At 38.7% G+C, this 19,003-nt stretch overlaps 2 protein-coding genes across 2 annotated transcripts; one reads left to right on the top strand and one right to left on the bottom strand.

The window, feature by feature from the left end:
• Positions 1–15,034: 15,034 nt before the first annotated feature.
• LOC108780203 (uncharacterized) lies at positions 15,035–16,176 on the bottom strand. Its single transcript, XM_018547839.1, has 3 exons — positions 16,059–16,176; positions 15,674–15,918; positions 15,035–15,592 (listed from the first exon to the last, which is right to left on the bottom strand). Exons 1-3 carry the CDS (start codon positions 16,174–16,176, stop codon positions 15,035–15,037), a joined length of 921 nt encoding a protein of 306 aa, XP_018403341.1.
• Positions 16,177–16,798: 622 nt separating this feature from the next.
• On the top strand, positions 16,799–18,727 carry LOC108780202 (putative nuclease HARBI1). The gene is made up of 5 exons (XM_018547838.1): positions 16,799–16,891; positions 16,947–17,180; positions 17,381–17,629; positions 17,721–17,856; positions 18,204–18,727. Exons 1-5 carry the CDS (start codon positions 16,799–16,801, stop codon positions 18,725–18,727), a joined length of 1,236 nt encoding a protein of 411 aa, XP_018403340.1.
• Positions 18,728–19,003: the final 276 nt, after the last annotated feature.

Below are 19,003 nucleotides of genomic sequence, written 5' to 3'. Positions count from 1 at the left end.
TATTGTTTAACATTTTTCTAGAAAAAGGCCTTCGAAGGAAAAAGATTATAAAATAGATATTCTTTATCTACGTGATGTTATCTAAGAGTATGCGAGCGTGAGCCATCTGTTGTTTGAATGTTTATAAACTAAGATAGGCCCTTCTATAAAAGGGACGGTTACGAAATATAGATATAATGGAGACAGAATATCTGACTAAGACGAAATACCAAACTAGAAATAAGATAAAGAAAATGTATGAATCATATATTTATAACAATGAAGAAAGAGGGATTTTTAGTGGGATGTAACAATATATATTTCTTTCCAAGTAGTAAATTTGTTCTTTTGATTAGTTGTCATTTCAATCAGTGGTTCTTTCGATCAATTGTCCATTCGATCAATTGTCCGTTCGATCAATTATCCTTTCGATAAATTATACTTTCGACCAATTATCTTTTCGACCAATTTTCTTTTGATGAATTGTCCTTTCGATCAATTGTCTGTTCGATCAATTAATTTTCGATCAATTATTTTCGATCAATTGTTTTCGATCAATTGTTTTCGATTAATTGACCGGGTACGCTCAACGATAACTCGATCAACGTCTACGGTATCGAGAATAATGAAATTCTTCCTCTCCGGCTAACTGATGATAAGAAAGAGAGGCACGTCAACACGCTGTATCTGCAAGACGGCGACAACGATGACCGCATAGGGCATTTCGTGCTGATTAACCTTTAGAGGGCCAGAAAACTATTATTTTGGCTCACCAAAGAAACTTCTTTAATTTTTATTTTTAGATTAAAATATCAATTATTTCAACATTATTACCACTTTTTAATGTCATTTAAGTCAAATTTATCCTTCCCAACCCCTTTTTAGCTACCTCGTATCCCTTGAATGTACTAGTATATCTTTGTAAAAATAGTGCTTTGTTTTATTTGCGTAAGGCTATAATTACAAATCAATATTATTATAAATGGTTTCGATTCTCACTACTTGATGCAATTGAATATAAATTGATCCCGTATTATCCTTTTTCAACCCTTCTTATCCCTTTTTACCCCTTGACGGTATTTTTTTATCAGGTTTCAACTCGGTGTCGAAAAATGCATCGAAAAAGTATAATTGCACTTTCAAATACATAAAAATTGAATTTCGTGGCTAAAGGGGTGAATCACCCCTAAAACAACACCATTATAGGGGTTGCATTTTGAATTTACATTGCTTTTGATATCAGATTTGGATTCAGTGCTAGAAAATACGCCGAAAACATAGATTTGCAGTTTCAAATACGTAAAAATTGAATTTCGTGGCTAAAGGGGTGAATTACTCCTAAAGCAACTCTTTGAATTTGAATAACAACCCTGTGAAATTATAAAAGATACTTTATTTTATGTGTAAATTATCTTATGTAACAATTATATGATGAAAAAACAAAAATATACCATTGAAAAAACAATTTTTTTCGAACTTGAAATTTTTAATATTGGCTGTTCCGTACGGGACCGGAAAGCCACTAAATGGCACACCCCCTTATCGACACTTTGTCTACGTTCAATCAATGATATAAGATACCTTTTGTCCCAATTTTTTAAGGTGAATTTCCGTCTCAAAATCCCGGCCCTCTAAAGGTTAAACATCTGTCCCGCCTCGTAGGATCGCAACTCTCCAAAAAAGGGCACAAGAAATATTTCTGCGACCGGTAAGTACAATAAGAGAAAATAAAATATTAAATAAGAAAAAAATTTTTTATTAATGTATGTTGTTAACGTTTTGTGCTCGTTTGTGAGCCGGGGCCTTGCCCAAATGCCTTATGATAATACTCTCTTCGATTGTGTGTGGACTGCATTAAATATATCGAGTTGTTTCCTTACAAATCGGTTTCCTTTGGAACAACCTAACTTTCGCGCGGAGCAGCTCGTCACAAATTTCGCTAGTCGCAAAAAGAGGTTCGCACGGGAAGAGAGAATGCAGAAATAACGTAAGCGAGATATAAAATACAAGATACAAGACGTTTATTATATTGTTACGTCCTCTAGACTCCACGATTCTTTTCTTTCAAAGGATCTTGGTCAGCGTCATGACTAGAGTGAGATTTACGAGAAGGGCCCGAGCGCGGATATCTGATAATAGAGGCCTAAGTAAACGCCACGCGCTGGGAAACTCGTAAATGCCACTCAAAAGAAAAATCAAAAGAGAAAAACAGCTTGCGTACAAAAGGCTGGCGGCGATAAAAATTGCGAAACCGTATATTTCTAAATGGTCACATGATAACAAACACTTTAAAGTACCATCTGGGCGATCCGCGACTCTAAGAAAACTAGTCTAAAAAATGACAGGCGCCATGTCCATCGTGCCAAATCGTAAAACTCTTAGAGGGTTTCCCAATGTTTATTTGACACACAACAAATGTAAATGAGGCTGCGGAAACCAACAACTCCTCCGGTCATATATTTTATTATAACAAAGCACGACGTGGGCCCGACAACAATTTCCCACGCATGGGACCCTTAAGAAAAATTGTAAATTACCTTATTTTTCTTAACTCCCCGAGGACACGCGAGATCAACCACGATAGGATCTAACAAAAATCGTAAATTTTCTTATTGTTAAATCTCTTCCAAAAAGACGCAAGATCAACCACGATAGGACCTAACAAATATCGTAAAATCCTTTATTTCCGGAGCTCTTCCGAGAAGACGCTAGATATCAACAACGATAGGAGTTAACAAAAATCGTAAATCACGTCACTAGTTGCTAGCGAAGCAACAATTTCAGACAAAGGAAAAGCCCGCCTTTTTGGGGTATAAATACGAGGGCCACGGAAGCGCACAGCGTCAGTTCTAATCTTCAGTCCACCGTGTCAGTTGTCCGAGGCGATAAGCCCGAGTCGACTGACCAAGATCTGGTGGAAATATCAGTTAGAGTCAGTGCACCGAAGACACCCACGGCCCGTCCATCGTTTCCACCTACGATTGTGCGCCTCCGAGGTCATCGAAGTCCACCAGGACCGACCGTGCGCCTCCGAGACCCTCGGAACCATTGAAAATCCGGCTCCAGGAAATTCCACCGGAACCTCCACCACCGCTGACCGCCTCGAGAGGGACTGTCCTGTTGTTGACCGACCACTAGCAGGAGTCTCGCGACCCAAGTAAGACATTTTTCTCTTTTTTTTTTCTTGCCTTCCATACCCCTTCTTTTTTTCTCTCCCCAACAAGGAGGATACGTGACAAATTTTATGTACGTAAACTCCAAGTCTAATTTTATGAACTCGTAACGCTAATTCCCACCTAATAACCGCTTCAAATTTTAGTGCGCACTCGGGGTGCCACTAGGGAGCCTCGCTCAAGAGGCCCTTACACTAAGAACCCCCGCCGGAGTCCGCGGCCCCGTCTACCATCGAGGCCTGCAAATGTTACGCCGCCGCGCCGCCTCTCCCCGTAAATGTTACGCCGCGTCTTTCCGTAATTGTTACACCCCCTCTTTCTGTAATTGTAACGCCGCCGTCTCTCTCTACATCACACACACACATCACCACACTTACATACCCCGAACCTTCCTACTCCTCCGTGAATTACCAAGATTTTCCCTTAGATCTCACCAAATTCCCGCTTCTAACTCCTCTTGATTCCCCCTCGATTTCCCCTCTCCCAATGAACGAGAGATTCCCTCCCCTTTCCCTGGACGAAATTCCCACTCCCCCTCCGTTCACAGAACCCCACTCACCTTCCCCTGTCACCACCTCCTTCCCTGCACAAATTCTTCTCCGCCCTGTCACCACCTTCTACCCCGAACAAACTCTTCTTCCCCCTGTCACCACCTCCTTCCCCGCACCAACTCTTCCTCCCCCAGACCAGATAACAATAATATTCCTGCCTGGATTGACTATTCCCTTTTTGTCCCCTTTAGCGCTATCCGACCCGCACTCCTCTGTTCCTGCCAAAGGAACCTTGTTTAACTCCTCTCCCGCTCCCTCTTCTCCCGTCTCTTACACACACACAAACATGATATTTGTAATTTTTATTTACTCATAATTAGTAATTCTGTTCATTGTAATTTTTATTTCATTAGTACTTTATTCATTTATTATTTTTAATTATTTATACCTAATCATAAGGGACAAGAGAGGCTCTGTTCTCGATGCAAGTCCTTGTTTAGAAATGCTTGGATCAGCAGAAAAGTGTCTTTATTTGCTTTATTGATTATGAGAAAGCCTTTGACAACGTGAAGCATGACATCCTTATCGGCCAACTCAAGCGCATCGGGCTGGACAGTAGAGACATAAACATCAAAGAGGCTATACTGGAAGCAAAGAGCCCGGATCAGGATAGAGGACCGCCACTCTGAGGAGATTGAGATCTTGAAAGGGGTAAGACAAGGATGCATTCTATCATCGGCCCTCTTCAACCTGTACTCTGAAGCCGTATTCCGAAATGCCTTAGAAGAAGATGACAAAGGAATAAAGATCAACGGCCAGCGAATTAACAACATCCGATATGTGGATGATACCGCGGTCCTCGCTGACAATATAGAAGATCTACAATGGCTTATGGACAAGATCAACGAGGAGAGTAAAAAATTTGGACTCAAGATGAATATCCAAAAGACAAGATCTTAGTAGTCAGCAAGAGCAAAATAGACAATGCAACAATCACCTTGGATGGAGAGAGGATTGAAAGGGTATCAAGAGTCAAATACCTTGGCTGTTGGTTGAATGAGAAATGGAACCCCGATGCGGAAATTAAAATCAGGATAGAGGTGGCGAGAGGAGTATTCCAGAGAATGAGAAGTCTCATCTGCGGTCGTGGTCTTCCGCTTGAGACTAGATGGCGTATAGTGAGATGCTATGTGTGGCCGGTACTGCTTTACGGAGTGGAGGGTTGGACGCTGAAGGTTACTTCAATGAACAAATTGGAAGCATTTGAGATGTGGATGCACCGCAGAATGTTGAGAATCCCATGGGTGGACCGCGTCACCAACACCGAAGTGCTCCGCCGCGCCGGGAGGACACGCGAAATCCTAACAACAGTAAAGCGTAGAAAAGCTGCATACTTCGGCCACATATTCCGAAATAATAAGTATAGCTTTCTGCAACTCATCATTGAAGGTAAAGTGGAAGGAAGACGCGGAATTGGTCGGAAAAAGCTCTCGTGGTTGCGAAACCTGCGACAGTGGTTTGGCATATCCAGTGCGCTGACGTTGATCCGATGCGCGCAAAATAAAGAAGAGTATCACATGATGGTCGCCAACCTTCTGTAAGGAGAAGGCACCGGAAGAAGAAGATACCTAATCATATAATGTTCCATATATATATTATTATTATTATAGTAAATAAATGTGTAAGGGGTTTAATTACAAAATGTAAAAACCGCCTCAACATTATTTATTAAACCCTTCTCGTATTCCCTCATTAATTCCCGTTAACCTTGAGATCGCACAGGTCCACGCCCTGGTCATAGGGATTAAGTTCCCTAACCTAAATTAAAGGACGACGATTGTGACCGCTCCTGGAAAAAAGCGTCATAGTGTCTCTTTCGAGACATTGACCCATTTTTCGGATCATTTAAAGGTACGATCGACTCGCAGGACACTCCACGGTGTGTACCTGCAAGAACCCGAACTCGGTGACGCTCCTCCGTTGCCCCTTCCGAAATTTGGGGATCGAGCGTGACCGAATCTCGGGCAGAGTTCGTTACGCCCTTCCGCAGCTCCTCCCGGAATCGGAGCTTGGACGTAACAATATGTATGTTCGAATATTTGTATGTACAGTTGTGTGTGTAGTTGTGCATGTTCGTGTGATATACGAGGTGTGTCCGTGTGCTGTGTAGTTCACAAAATGTATGTATGTATCGTACAGAGGTGTGTGTATGTATCGGCGAGACGGCAGACGGGACGTATACAAGAAACGAAAGACGCGGACAGAGAAACAGGAGTATCAATGACGGCACGAAATGAAAGAAACAGCGATGTATATATTACGGCGCGAGTACGGAAAAAAAGCACGTGGGGATCTTTAAATCCCAAGACGGACGCGGGAATCGCGGAGCGCGGTCGGTGATACGAATATCTTGTACGCGGGGTATACGCCAGCGGCGGTAATTAATCGCGGCGCGGATGACACGATGGGCGTTCCCTCTACGCAATGAAGGACGCTTCGCAGGAATGTAAAAGGAACGGATACACTAGCGACTGACTGCCAAGAACGCTTGACGGAAGCAAAGAATACTTTACCCCCTTTTCTCGTCGGTGCGCTAGTTCTGGGATAGGATAGCGGTCGCACGGGCGGTCGACTGTCAAGAACACTTGACGGAGGTAAAGAACGCTTTACTCCCTTTTCTCGTCGGCTGTCGGTGGACACGAAGGATACTGGCGTACGGCTGTCGAGAACGCTTGACGGAAGCAAAGAACGCTTTGCCCCCTCTTCTCGTCGTAACGCTAGCGGATCAGGGAAGCTGGTGATCGACTGTCAAGAACGCTTGACGGAGACCAAGAACACTTGACCCCCTTTTCGCGTCGTTTCATTGGTATATTGCGGAGTTCTGGACGGATCGAGGATCGGAACGGAATAGAGATTATTGGAGCAATAATTACGCGTTTTATACTAATTATTGCTCCCGCTCGCATTATTACGGTTTTCTTCGGTATCGCTCTGCGATCGGCGGTCTCTGCGGAGGGGATCGTCGATCGGCGATATTCGGTCGTGTTCAGTCGGAGTAGCGGTGAGCGCGAAGCGCAGATCATTCGGCGATCTTCGGAGTGGCGATTACTACTGTCGACGGCGGTAATTCTAATATCGCGAGATATGTAACGTTCTTGGCGGCTGGTATCGTCGGAACGATGCATTGTGGGGTGCATTGTTACATCTGTATTATATTGCGTACGTCTTACAAGATACTCTCTCCGCCATGACTCGTTACAACTGAACGACTACTACTACGCCACAGCGGCGACCCCACTAACTGTTTACCACAACTATCGATAATTCAACGCCGTCATGGTACTGCCTATATCAGTGCTCGGAATTAGTTGCACATTTCGGGCCGATTTCTGAGGCGACGCCTACTGTCTCCCCACTACTACTCGAGCCTCGGCGGCTGAGCCGCCGACCGCTCACGTGACGCTGTGTCTCAGGAGCGTCGCGATACTTTCCAGTATGCTGGGAGTACATCTTCCAACAAATATCATTAAAATATTTTTTTTCTACGTGATTTTTATTTAAACAAATTTTTTTATTATTAGCATATTATGTATATATTCTATAATGATATAATTTTGACAATTATTACAGTATGATAATTACAATATTGAACAACAGTTTTCCACATCACCTCTGAGGTATTATTGTTGACGCGTTTTTTTAAAGTGGTTTCCCCAGTAGGCCTATTCCACTAAAAAAAAATAACGAAAAAGCTGATTAAGTATATAGCTCGAGGAAAGCAATATTCTTTAATGTTAAATATTTATTAAAAAACGAACGAGGATGAAACTGAAATAATTAATTTACTTGAAATTTTAAATTTGACCTTCTGGGTCGTTTGCACGATTGTACTAGTGATGATACAACCACAGAGATTTCAGAAGTAGTATTTTGCATCATCGAGGATAACGATGCATCATTTTCAAAACGGAAAAACGTTCATGTTTAAAAGATGCATCGTTATGATCCTCGATGATGCGAACTACTACGTCTAAAATCTTTGTGGATGTATTATTACTAGTACAATCGTGCAAACGACTCAGAAGGTCAAATTTAAAATTTCAAGAAAATTAATTATTCCCGTTTCATCCTCGTTCGTTTTTTTAATAAATATTTAACATTAAAGAATATTGCTTTCCTTGAGCTATATACTTAATCAGCTTTTTCGTTATTTTTTTTTAGTGGAATAGGCCTACTGGGGAAACCACTTTAAAAAAACGCGTCAACAATAATACCTCAGAGGTGATGTGGAAAACTGTTGTTCAATATTGTATTTATCATACTGTAATAATTGTCAAAATTATATCATTATAGAATATATACATAATATGCTAATAATAAAAATATTTGTTCAAATAAAAATCACGTAGAAAAAAAATATTTTAATGATATTTGTCGGAAGGTGTACTCCCAGCATACTGGAAAGTATCGCGACGTTCCTGAGGCACAGCGTCACGTGAGCGGTCGGCGGCTCGGCCGCCGAGGCTCGAGTGGTAGTGGGGAGACAGTAGGCGTCGCCTCAGAAATCGGCCCGAAATGTGCAACTAATTCCGAGCACTGGCCTATATTATCGTTATTCAAAATGACCGACGCACTCTTCCGGAACGCAAAACAAACAAAATTATATACCTTAAAATAATCACGTAACAAGGCCGCGCGCCTTGATAACTTATGATTAGCAACGCTTCTGTACGCTCTAAAATGATTCTTACCTAAATACATATCACTTACAAACTAATATGCCTATGTTTAAGAGTTTTTAGCATTGTCCATACGATCTTCTATTGGTAGCACACATAGTTTAGCCGCAGGAAGTTTATATTCGCCGTTGACCGTTTTAATGATGGTCGTTCGGACCACGTTGTCTGGCCCTGGTGAAACTGATTGTACTCTGCCGAGTACCCATTTTAATGGCGGTTGTTAGAGTACGTAGAAGCAGTGGAAGGTTCTTTTGCTTACTATATGAACAATAATTAATACGTTGAAAATGGCGAATAAGAGTCAATCTAAATCTGATAATATATTCTAATATTCTATATTGCGAAGAATATCACGTAATGTTTGGCGTTTCGTCCCGGCTTCCACTACTGGACTCATCAGTAAGGTATTGTAGTGGAAGCCTACCTTAGACGCCGGTGTAAGTTATTAAATCGAGATTCTATATAAAGAGATGCAAGACCGAAAATCTTTCGGCGCGCAACAATTAAGAAGAGGGGACATTTAGAAATCAGATTATTAGATTTGCGTTGCAAGACCGACAATTGTTCGGCGCGCAATTTGGGGGGACTACATATATTATTAGAACGTTATTTCTCACTTTGGATAAATATTGCGAAGAATATTACTACGTCGACCCGCCATCAGAGGTCTATCGATATTCGCAAATTCTCGCAAGTGCTGAGACACGCGTATATCTCTTTATATAGAATCTCGATTTAATAACTTACACCGGCGTCTAAGGTAGGCTTCCACTACAATACCTTACTGATGAGTCCAGTAGTGGAAGCCGGGACGAAACGCCAAACATTACGTGATATTCTTCGCAATATAGAATATTAGAATATATTATCAGATTTAGATTGACTCTTATTCGCCATTTTCAACGTATTAATTATTGTTTATAAAAAAGAGTCCTTTAATTCTTCAATTACTATATGAACTTATTATTATTATATAATCCATACTACAGGAGTAATTACAGTTCTTTCTTTACTGACTATTCGTGCATACAATACATACTTTTTTACTCTTAACCTTCTCCCTTATGCGCGCGCACTCACTCACACCAACGCGCACAGCTGAGCGCTCTAAAGAAAGATTTACTCGTATACTCCAACACACCTCCTTAAATCCTACTTCGGAATACTTTTAAGTTTATGACTTGGCTTAATCTAAACAAATTTTAGTCTTGATTTAAACAATGTTCAAGGTTTTCCTAAATACTTCAAATTTGTTTTTACCCAGAGCCTTGGTTAAAATATCCGCAATGTTGTTTTCCGATTCCACTTTAACGAGTTCAATAATTTTCTTTTCGTAAAACTCGTTGACAAAGTGATAGTGTACCTCGATATATTTTGAATTTTTCGTTAGATTCCCAAATTTAGCGATAACAATAGCTCCAGAGTTATCTTCGTATATCTTTACTGGTTTGCTTAATTTAATGTTTAAGTCTTCCAGTAAGTTTAAAATTACTCTGATCTCACTAACTGCGTCGGATAAAGCTACGTATTCCGCTGCAGTCGAAGATTTAGTTACACTGCTTTGTTTTTTTGATTTCCAAAAAATTACATTTCCAAAAATTCGAATTAAATAACCAGTTGTAGATTTTCTATCTACCTTGTCTCCTGCCCAATCAGCATCAACGAAACAATCTATGATATCTGCGTTTGAATTTATCTGATATGTTAACTTTAAGTCTCTTGTTAGATATAAATATTTTAAGATTCTCAAAGCATATTTATAATGTGATTCATCAAAGCTATTTTGAAATCGACTCAAATAATTTACACTGTAACTAATGTCTAGTCTCGTACTCGTACTCACATATAATAAAGCTCCAATCAAGTTTCTATAATTCAAAAAATTTGATGCTGATTGTGCAGGCTGCAAACTCAAGTTTTGCTCCATAGGCGTACAATACAATTTCGATTCAGTGATATTGTATTTCCTTGCTAATGATTCAATATAATCCTTCTGGTCTAAAGTCATTTTAGAATTTTTTCTATCATAATTGATATTAATTCCTAAATACGTTTTGACTTCACCAAGATCTCTCATTCTAAAATTTTCAGATAATTTACTTTTAATTTCATTCAGTCTTCCAGTTTTTTTTACCGCAAATCAACAAATCGTCGACAAATAGGATTAAGAAGATTGTATCATTTTTTTCATATCTAATGTAAAGACAGTAATCATTCTCACTTCTAACGAAGCCTAATTTTATCATGTAATTATCAAAGCATTCATACCAAGCTTTCGGGCTCTCTCTTAATCCATATAACGCTTTTATTAATTTACATACTCTCCCGGTATTGTCCGCATATCCTAATGGTTGTTTTACGTACACTTCTGATTTCACCCGACCATTAAGAAACGCTGTTTCTATATCTAACTGGAATACCGTTAATTTATTTTGACAGCAGCACGACAATAACAATTTTAAGGTTTGTATTCTGGCAACTGGTGAGTATAAATCCTCTAATACCTCCGATTGTTGAAAGTCTCTTACTACGAGTCTCGCCTTCCTTTTATTATCAGACTTATTTGTGTATACCTATTTCAAATCTAATACCTTCATATTCTTTTGTCTTTCGATTAGGACCCAGGTTTTGTTTTTCATTAAACACTCGATTTCTCTGTCCATAGCTTCTTTCCATGAAACATATTCATTGCTCTTTATTGCTTCTTCGTAACTCAAAGGACTATCCGCGCTTGCTACATTTACATAAATGTATCTCGTATTAACTAAACTGGCACTATGAAAATCTGGCCTTTTCTTTTCTCTTTCTGATCTTCTAAGGTAATTTTGATTTTCATTTTCCAAATTCTTGCTTTCAGGCTTATCTAGGAACATCTCAATTTCAGGCTCTTCGCTATCATTGTTCAAGCTACGTTCATCATCATCCTTATACGAACTTTCGTTATCATTGCCACTAAACCCGACTAAATTTTCAGAATCTTCTACTATATCTACATGTCGCGCTATAATGATTTTACCATTCATTAGGATTCTGTATCCTACGTTTTCATATCCTAACAAAATTCCTACATCTGCTTTTCTATCCCATTTTGACTCTCTCTTTTCCTCGGGAACTCTAACAAAAACCTTACTACCAAATAGTTTCAAATTGCTTACGTCCGGTTTTTTTTTAAAGAATATTTCAAAAGGTGTTCTATTTTCTATCGTACTTTTAGTAAATGTTCTATTTTTTTAGATACGTTACAGTTCTAACTACTTCTGGCCAGTATCTAACATTTACATTTGCTTCTAGTAAGCATCTGGCAGAGTTCATGATCGTTCTGTTAAACTTTTCAGCCACACCATTTAACTCATGTGTATAAGGTGGGCATGGTTCTACAATTATTCCCTTTTCATTTGCAAACTCGTACATTAATTTGTTTAGATACTCTTTCCCGTTGTCGCATCTGAATTTCTTTGTCCTTTTCCCCGTTAAATTTTCTACCTTATTTACGTAATTTTTAAAGCAATTATGTACTTCATCTTTAGACTTAATTGTATATGACCGCTAATTTACTGTGATCATCAACTAGGCAAAAAAAGTATTTTGAATCATCAAAACCTGTGTTTTTATGTGGACCATTTAAATCAGAGTGTACTAACTCTAAGATTTCTTTTACTCTCGTTCTATTATTTTTGAACGGTAAATTATTCACTTTGTTTCTTAAGCATGTACCACATTTTAGATAAATTGACTCTAAATCATTTGGCAAACCGTCTACCAACTTGTTCTTGCACATATAATCTAGATAGTTGAAATTTATATGGCCTAACATTCTATGTAATCTTTCTTTCTGAGTTATTTTGTTTACTTGTGTATTATAAGTTTCCTTTTCATCCATAAAGTTACTTATTTTATAAAGACCATTTTTTTTGTATGCATTTCCAATTAACTTATCATTTTAATCAAAAATTTTAGCAGTCTGATTTACTGAAATAATCTTGTTTTTGTCGGTTACCCTGGCAAAACTAATTAAGTTTTTATCCATATCTTTCACATAGAAAACATTGGATATTGTTATTCTTATTTTCCTTCCATTAACCATTAAGTACGTATAAACTTTACCAACTTTGGTACCTTTCAAAATTCTACCATCTCCTACTTTTATATTCACATAAATACGAATCATTATTGATTATGTGATCCGAGCACCCGCTGTCCAATATCCAATCTATTCTATTTCTGTTACAATTATAAATTTCAATATCGTTTTTCGTATCAACATTTCGAACAATTTGTGTTAAAAATGACCCTTTATCATCATAATTTTCATTACAACTATATTTAGCGTCGTGTCCGCTCGCGTTGTCTTCACTGGGCTGCTCCCAGCCTTTGCTTCTGCCACCATAATCTCTGCGCAGGTAGCCTCTACCGCCCCGTCCTCGCGGTGTCTGTTGTTGCTGTTGCTGTTGCGGTGTCAGCTGACCTCGTGCACCTCCTTGCCTGTATACCCCAGCTCCGCTTGGTCTGCTTCTACCCACTCCTCTTCGCCATGGGTTACTGCAATTTTTGATCACGTGGCCTGGCTTGCCACAACCGTAGCAAGTCGCACCTTGTTTATTTTCGACTTTAAACACACTTGCTTTCTTTTTACCAGAGTCACTTTTCATTTTCACGTCCCACATAAGTATTTTTTTTTCAAAAATTCACAATTTCTGTCCTCATCTTTCATGGCATCTATCAGATCACCGATATAGCTTAGCGAGTCAAGCAGTGTTCTCAGCATATAATTTAATTTTTCTTGTTCATTAACTTTTCCTCCAGCACCTTTTAACTCATTAATTGTTTTTTCAAAATCTGTGAAAAATTTACTTGAGTCTTCATAGTCTTTTATTATCTTTCATAGTCTTCATATTATCCAGTTTGTTTCTAATGCATATCTGTAATGCTGTGAACTCCTTTAAGTAAAGTTGATCAAACTTCTTCATGATTCCAAAAGCTGTCTCTTCATCTCCAACAAATTCCAGCTGATCGTTGGTTATACTGCTGTAGATGTAGTTCATTGCTTTTAAGTTCATATCTTCCCACTTGTCCTGATCCTCTGTGGCTAATCTTTCTCTTTTTGTTGCTTCGTCGCATTTTTTCCACTTCAAGTAGAGTACCAACTCTTTTTCCAAAATATTGTAGTCTTTGCCATAAAAAACTGGAATCTTTATCTCTTCGTTTTTCAACATTTCCAAAATTTCAGATTTTGTTTCTATTTCTTCGGTATAAACTTCGTTTTTAATGATCAAAACTTCCTTCAATATTTTCAAAAAACTTCTTCTCAAATAGTTTCTGTTCTCTTTGCTCAATTCTAATACTGTTTCAGCGCCTTCAGTTTTCAATTTATTTAACTCGTCTCCCATTTAGGCATAGTCTTAGTTCATTTAATTTATTCTGGTTTGGTTGTACTCTCTATAATCGGAACCATAAGCTTACTTAACTTCGCTTACCACGTGCTCACTTTCGAATCCACGAACTTTTCCTCTATATCCTTTAAAACCACGGACTGCTACCATGTTAGAGTACGTGGGAGCAGTGGAAGGTTCTTTTGCTTACTTATATGAACTTATTATTATTATATAATCCATACTACAGGAGTAATTATAATTCTTTCTTTACTGACTATTCGTGCATATAATACATAATTTTTTACTCTTAACTTTCTCCCTCATGCGCGCGCACTCACTCACACCAACGCTCACAGCTGAGCGCTCTAAAGAAGGATTTACTCATATACTCCAAAGACATAGAGAATGGACTGCGCGATCCGTGTGTCAAAATGGTCAACAAAAATGAAAGAGAGGGACCGTGGAAGACGGCCATCTCCCTCTCATTCTCTCTTCCATTACACCATGGAATGGAAAAAGATAGAAATGGCCGTCTTCCACGGACCCTCTCTCTCATTTTCGTCGACACATTTTGATACTACATAGATACGGGATCGCGCAGTCCATTCTCTATGTCTTTGATATACTCCAACAGCGCTAAACCCTCTTCTCGGCATAGGACTAATTGGCCGACCTTTATTTGAGGGCCAACATTGGATCACCACTTATTTCGACGTTGCAAGAGGGATAGGTACTCCCTTGACCACCTCTTCCAAAAATGTTGGCGCATTTTTTCTAACATTTGCCATCTGGTTAGTCGATTAATCTTTATTGTTCCTCGTTAAACCTTGATTGTTCCTCGTTAACCTTGATTGTTCCTCGTTAAAAATATCTCTACATTACTCCAACTCACGATTTGCTCCGACAAAGTTTGTACCATTGTCCGAATATATATTACATGGCTTCCCTCTACGACTTATAAAGCGCTTGAATGCGTTAAGAAATGCGTCCGTTGACATATCTGAAACTACCTCAAGGTGCACAGCTTTAACTGTCATGCATATAAATATCGCTACACAAGCTTTAATTCGTTTGGCTCTGTGACCCTTACGATCGCGTAAATGTAGAGGGCCGCAAAAATCAATGCCTGTGCTTGAAAACGGTTTCGAAGGTATTACCCTAATGCTCGGTAAGTTTCCCATTATCTGTTCAGATACACGCGGTCTCGCTCTAAAACATTTAATACATTCGCGAATCAGCTTTCTAGTAATGCTACGTGCCTTGAGTGGCCAGTATAACTGTCATACCGCTGACAAAGTAGCATCCGAACCCGCGTGACCATTCCTGGTATGTTCGTGCAATATAATTAGTTTAGTGAGCTTGGAATGACGCGGCAACACTACCGGGTGCTTAGCTTCGTATGACAATCCGGAATGTTCTAGCCTGCCTCCTACTCGTAACAAACCCTCGTTATCCAGCAAAGGATTGAGATGCTTTAGGGTGCTACTTACAGGTATTGCTTCTTTCGCGCGCAACGCGTTAATCTCCGTGATAAAGACGGATTGTTGTTCTATTTTGATTATGCATCTCTTAGCATGCTCCAGTTCATCTACCATCAGCGGTTGGGAAGCGTTCACTTGATTTGTTTTTCTGCAAAGTCGCGCAAATCTTATACAAGTGGCTATGACTCGAACGAGATTCTGTAGCGTGGAAAATCTTTCCACCAGCCCCGTTTCTGATTGCTTCACTATTGTTACCATTGCTCGCACATATGACTGATCCTCTTGAGCCTCTATATTGATTTCTAACCTCAATCGCTGATCGATTTGCGCTTGATCCGCCAACCATGTGGGACCTTTCTACCATAAATGATTTTTAAACAGCTCTCGCAAGTTTGAACCTCGTGATGCTATGTCCGCTGGATTGTCTTTTGTGCTCACGTGGTTCCAATCCTGGGTTGCGGTCAGCTCTTGGATCTCCCCTACTCTATGAGCGACGAATACGGGCAGCTTCTTGTTAACTGTCTTGATCCAGTGCAAAACGATGGACGCATCTGTCCACAAATATATCGTATCTATCTTGCTGCTCCATGAGGTCTTGATTTTAACTATTAGCCGTGTTAACAACTGTGCTCCGCATAGCTCCAGTTTAGGAATTAACACCGCCTTATGGGAGCCACCTTCGTCTTAGTGCATAATAAATGAGTTTGACCTACGTTATGACGGTTAACGCTCCGGACATATACACACGCTCCGTTTGCCCTTTCACTAGCATCGCAAAAGCCGTGGAGTTGAATTTTGACATCTGAAGAATTCTCCACAATACATCGCGGCACATGGAATCCGCTTGCGTTTCGTAAGTCTTCCACAAAGGCTATCCATTTGGTAATTATATCCACTGGTAAGATCTCCCAACCTAACTGAAGTCGGTACAGCTCCTGCATTAATATTTTGGCTTGCACTATTACCGGTGCTAATAGTCCGAGCGGGTCGTAAATTTCGCTATGGCGGATAGCATCATTCTCTTCGTGACAGCCGCCGTCGTAGAAATATCAATGGCGTATTGAAACACGTCTTTCGCCTGATCCCATCTGACTCCTAATGTTTTGGTGTTGACTTCTTTATCCAGCTCCAGAACTACATTATCAGTTGCTTGTCCTGGAACATCCTTTAGCAAGTCTGGATGATTCGCGGTCCATTTTCTCAAAATGAATCCTCCCTTTTGCAATCATGCTGCAACCTCATTGCGGACCATTAGAGCTTCTTCTATAGAATTTGCCCCTGTTAATAAGTCATCCATATATAGATCTCTTCGAGCTACTATTGCGTCCTTTGGGAATTGCGCTTCTTCAATTTCGGCCAATCGATGAATCACCTTGGTAGCTAGAAACGACGCTGATGCCGTTCCGTAAGTCAAGGTTAACAGCTCGTATGTTTTAATCTTCTCTGATGGATTATCTTTCGACACGATGCGCTGCAATGCTACCTGATCATCTTCCACCAGAACTTGACGGTACATCTTTGCTATGTCCGCCGTCATCACATATTTGAAACTTCGAAGCCTCAATGGCTGCGTTCAGCAGAAGTCAGCGCTTCAGAAGCGCTTTGTGCTGTGCTGCCAACAGTTTGCATTTTCTGATGAACGCACTTTTTGTCCTTGTATGTAGCAGTGTATAATCATGATGTTGAGAGTATATTTTGATGTATTTATCAGAATAATTTATGGATAATGGAAGCTATAATTTTAATAGCGATAGATGACGACTTAAATATAAACGATATAATAAATAATATTGCGGAAGATTTAGGTCAACCTCAATTATTTGATGATTTGGAGGTTAGAAGAAATGAAAGACCACGAAACGAAAATTATTATGAACTTATAATCCCTCGCTATACTGATATACAATTTATCGAACACTTCAGGATGTCGCGATGCACTTTCGAAGTATGTATACACACGCATATACACACATTTATTTATTTTTTATTTATTACTTAGGGTATTTTCCGTTTCACGCATGATATATCATTTTATCTTTCTTTAATATTTTCGTTGAAAATAACAATACATTATGCACATCATGCGTGAAATAAAACGCACCTTTAATCATACACAACTATAGAATTTTTTACGTGAAATTACAGGAACTGCTTCATGTAACTGCTCCTCTCATAAATGATCATGAATTTGCAAATGTTAATGTAGAAAAAAAAGTAATGTTTACAATTTGGGTACTGGCTAAATCAGAGAGTTTTTTAGCTGTTGGTGATAGGTTTAATTTAGCAAAAAGTACAGGACACGCAATATTTAAAAATGTTATAAGTGCTTGGACACAATTAATGCCTCAGTATGTGCAATGGCCAAATGCAATACAACAGCAAATATCTTGTAATGTATGTTGTTAAATTTGTTATATATTTAACTTGAATTACTGAAAGTTTATATTGTTATAAAATTATATTTATCATAATTTTAAAATTTTAGGTATTTCAAAACCGATCGCATGGATTTCCAGGAGTAATAGGTGCTATAGATGAATGTCATATCCCTTGTAAACAACCCCCTAGAAATACACATGATTATTACAATAGAAAGGGTTTCCATTCTATCATATTGCAAGGTAAAGAGAGATTAAAAACGAAACAAAGTATTTCTTTCTTTTAATATACAGGGTGTAACTGAAAAACGCCCACTGATTATGTAGCATTATTCCTGATCAAAAACTGAGTCGAAAAGTCCTGAACCATATTTATCTACGATGCTTAATGAAGCTCAATCGGCGCCGTTTTTTAAACTGGCGCACGTCCGTGAACCGCGCGTTTAGTAGTGTGCGTGAGCACATGGCGCTATGTTCGCAGTTCATAGACGTGCACCCGTTTAAAAAACGGCGCAGATTGGATTAACTTTACTTGGTAATACCTGCTATGTATATGTATACGTATCTAATAATTATAAAAATATTTATAGCAGCTTGTGATCACAAAGGAGTATTCATTGATTGTCATATTGGAATGCCAGGACGTATGCATGACGCCAGAGTCTTCAGAAATAGCCCATTATACAATCAGATAAGAAATGCAGAAATGCCTCTAATTCCAAATGATATGCATTTAATAGGAGATTCTGCATATCCTTTGATGCAGAATGTGATGGTTCCATTCAGAGATAATGGGCATTTGCTACCTTCTCAAATAACATACAATGTTAAATTAAGTTCAATAAGATCCATTATTGAAATGGCTTATGGCCGATTAAAAACTAAGTTTAGAAGATTAAAATATTTAGATATTGCGGATTTTAATTTAGGAAATGAAATGATTGCTGCAGCTTGTGTCCTCCATAATTTTATAATCATTGGCGATAGATTGAACATAGCGGATGAAGATTATATATATGGTGGTGAAATGGATTTACAAGAAAATAATATAATGCATGAATATAATGAACAGGAAGCTGTACAAAAGCGTAATTTCATTGTTGATCGATTTTAAATAATTTTATTTAAAAGTTTACATTTTATGTATAATGTGTGTAATATAAAAATAAATATTCTTTATATAAATACAACATGCATGTCTATTCTTTATGTAACACGAAAATAAAGTATTCTTTATGTAAATACAACATACATTCTTTGTATAATGAAAATGAACATGAAAATAATATAACACAAATACATATATTTGTACGTATGACATTTAAAATTGTATTTCCTTTTGTAACATAACGAATAGGTTTTCAAAGTTTTATGAAAGCATAAACTACGT

The sequence above is a fragment of the Cyphomyrmex costatus genome, unplaced genomic scaffold (genome assembly GCF_001594065.2).
Source record: "Cyphomyrmex costatus isolate MS0001 unplaced genomic scaffold, Ccosl1.0 scaffold688, whole genome shotgun sequence".
Taxonomy (NCBI): domain Eukaryota; kingdom Metazoa; phylum Arthropoda; class Insecta; order Hymenoptera; family Formicidae; genus Cyphomyrmex; species Cyphomyrmex costatus.
This window is presented reverse-complemented; position numbering and strand designations above follow the sequence as displayed.

What these genes read in the sequence shown, in the direction of transcription:
- LOC108780203 (XM_018547839.1), bottom strand. Translation starts at nt 16,176, where the DNA reads ATGCAGGAGCTGTACCGACTTCAGTTAGGTTGGGAGATCTTACCAGTG. An exon ending in CGGATTCCATGTGCCGCGAT is followed by an intron (nt 15,919 to 16,058) that starts GTATTGTGGAGA and finishes TTATGCACTAAG; the next exon opens with ACGAAGGTGGCTCCCATAAG. An exon ending in CAACCCAGGATTGGAACCAC is followed by an intron (nt 15,593 to 15,673) that starts GTGAGCACAAAA and finishes CATTTATGGTAG; the next exon opens with AAAGGTCCCACATGGTTGGC.
- LOC108780202 (XM_018547838.1), top strand. Translation starts at nt 16,799, where the DNA reads ATGGCTGCGTTCAGCAGAAGTCAGCGCTTCAGAAGCGCTTTGTGCTGT. An exon ending in TGTCGCGATGCACTTTCGAA is followed by an intron (nt 17,181 to 17,380) that starts GTATGTATACAC and finishes GTGAAATTACAG; the next exon opens with GAACTGCTTCATGTAACTGC. An exon ending in CCATTCTATCATATTGCAAG is followed by an intron (nt 17,857 to 18,203) that starts GTAAAGAGAGAT and finishes AAATATTTATAG; the next exon opens with CAGCTTGTGATCACAAAGGA.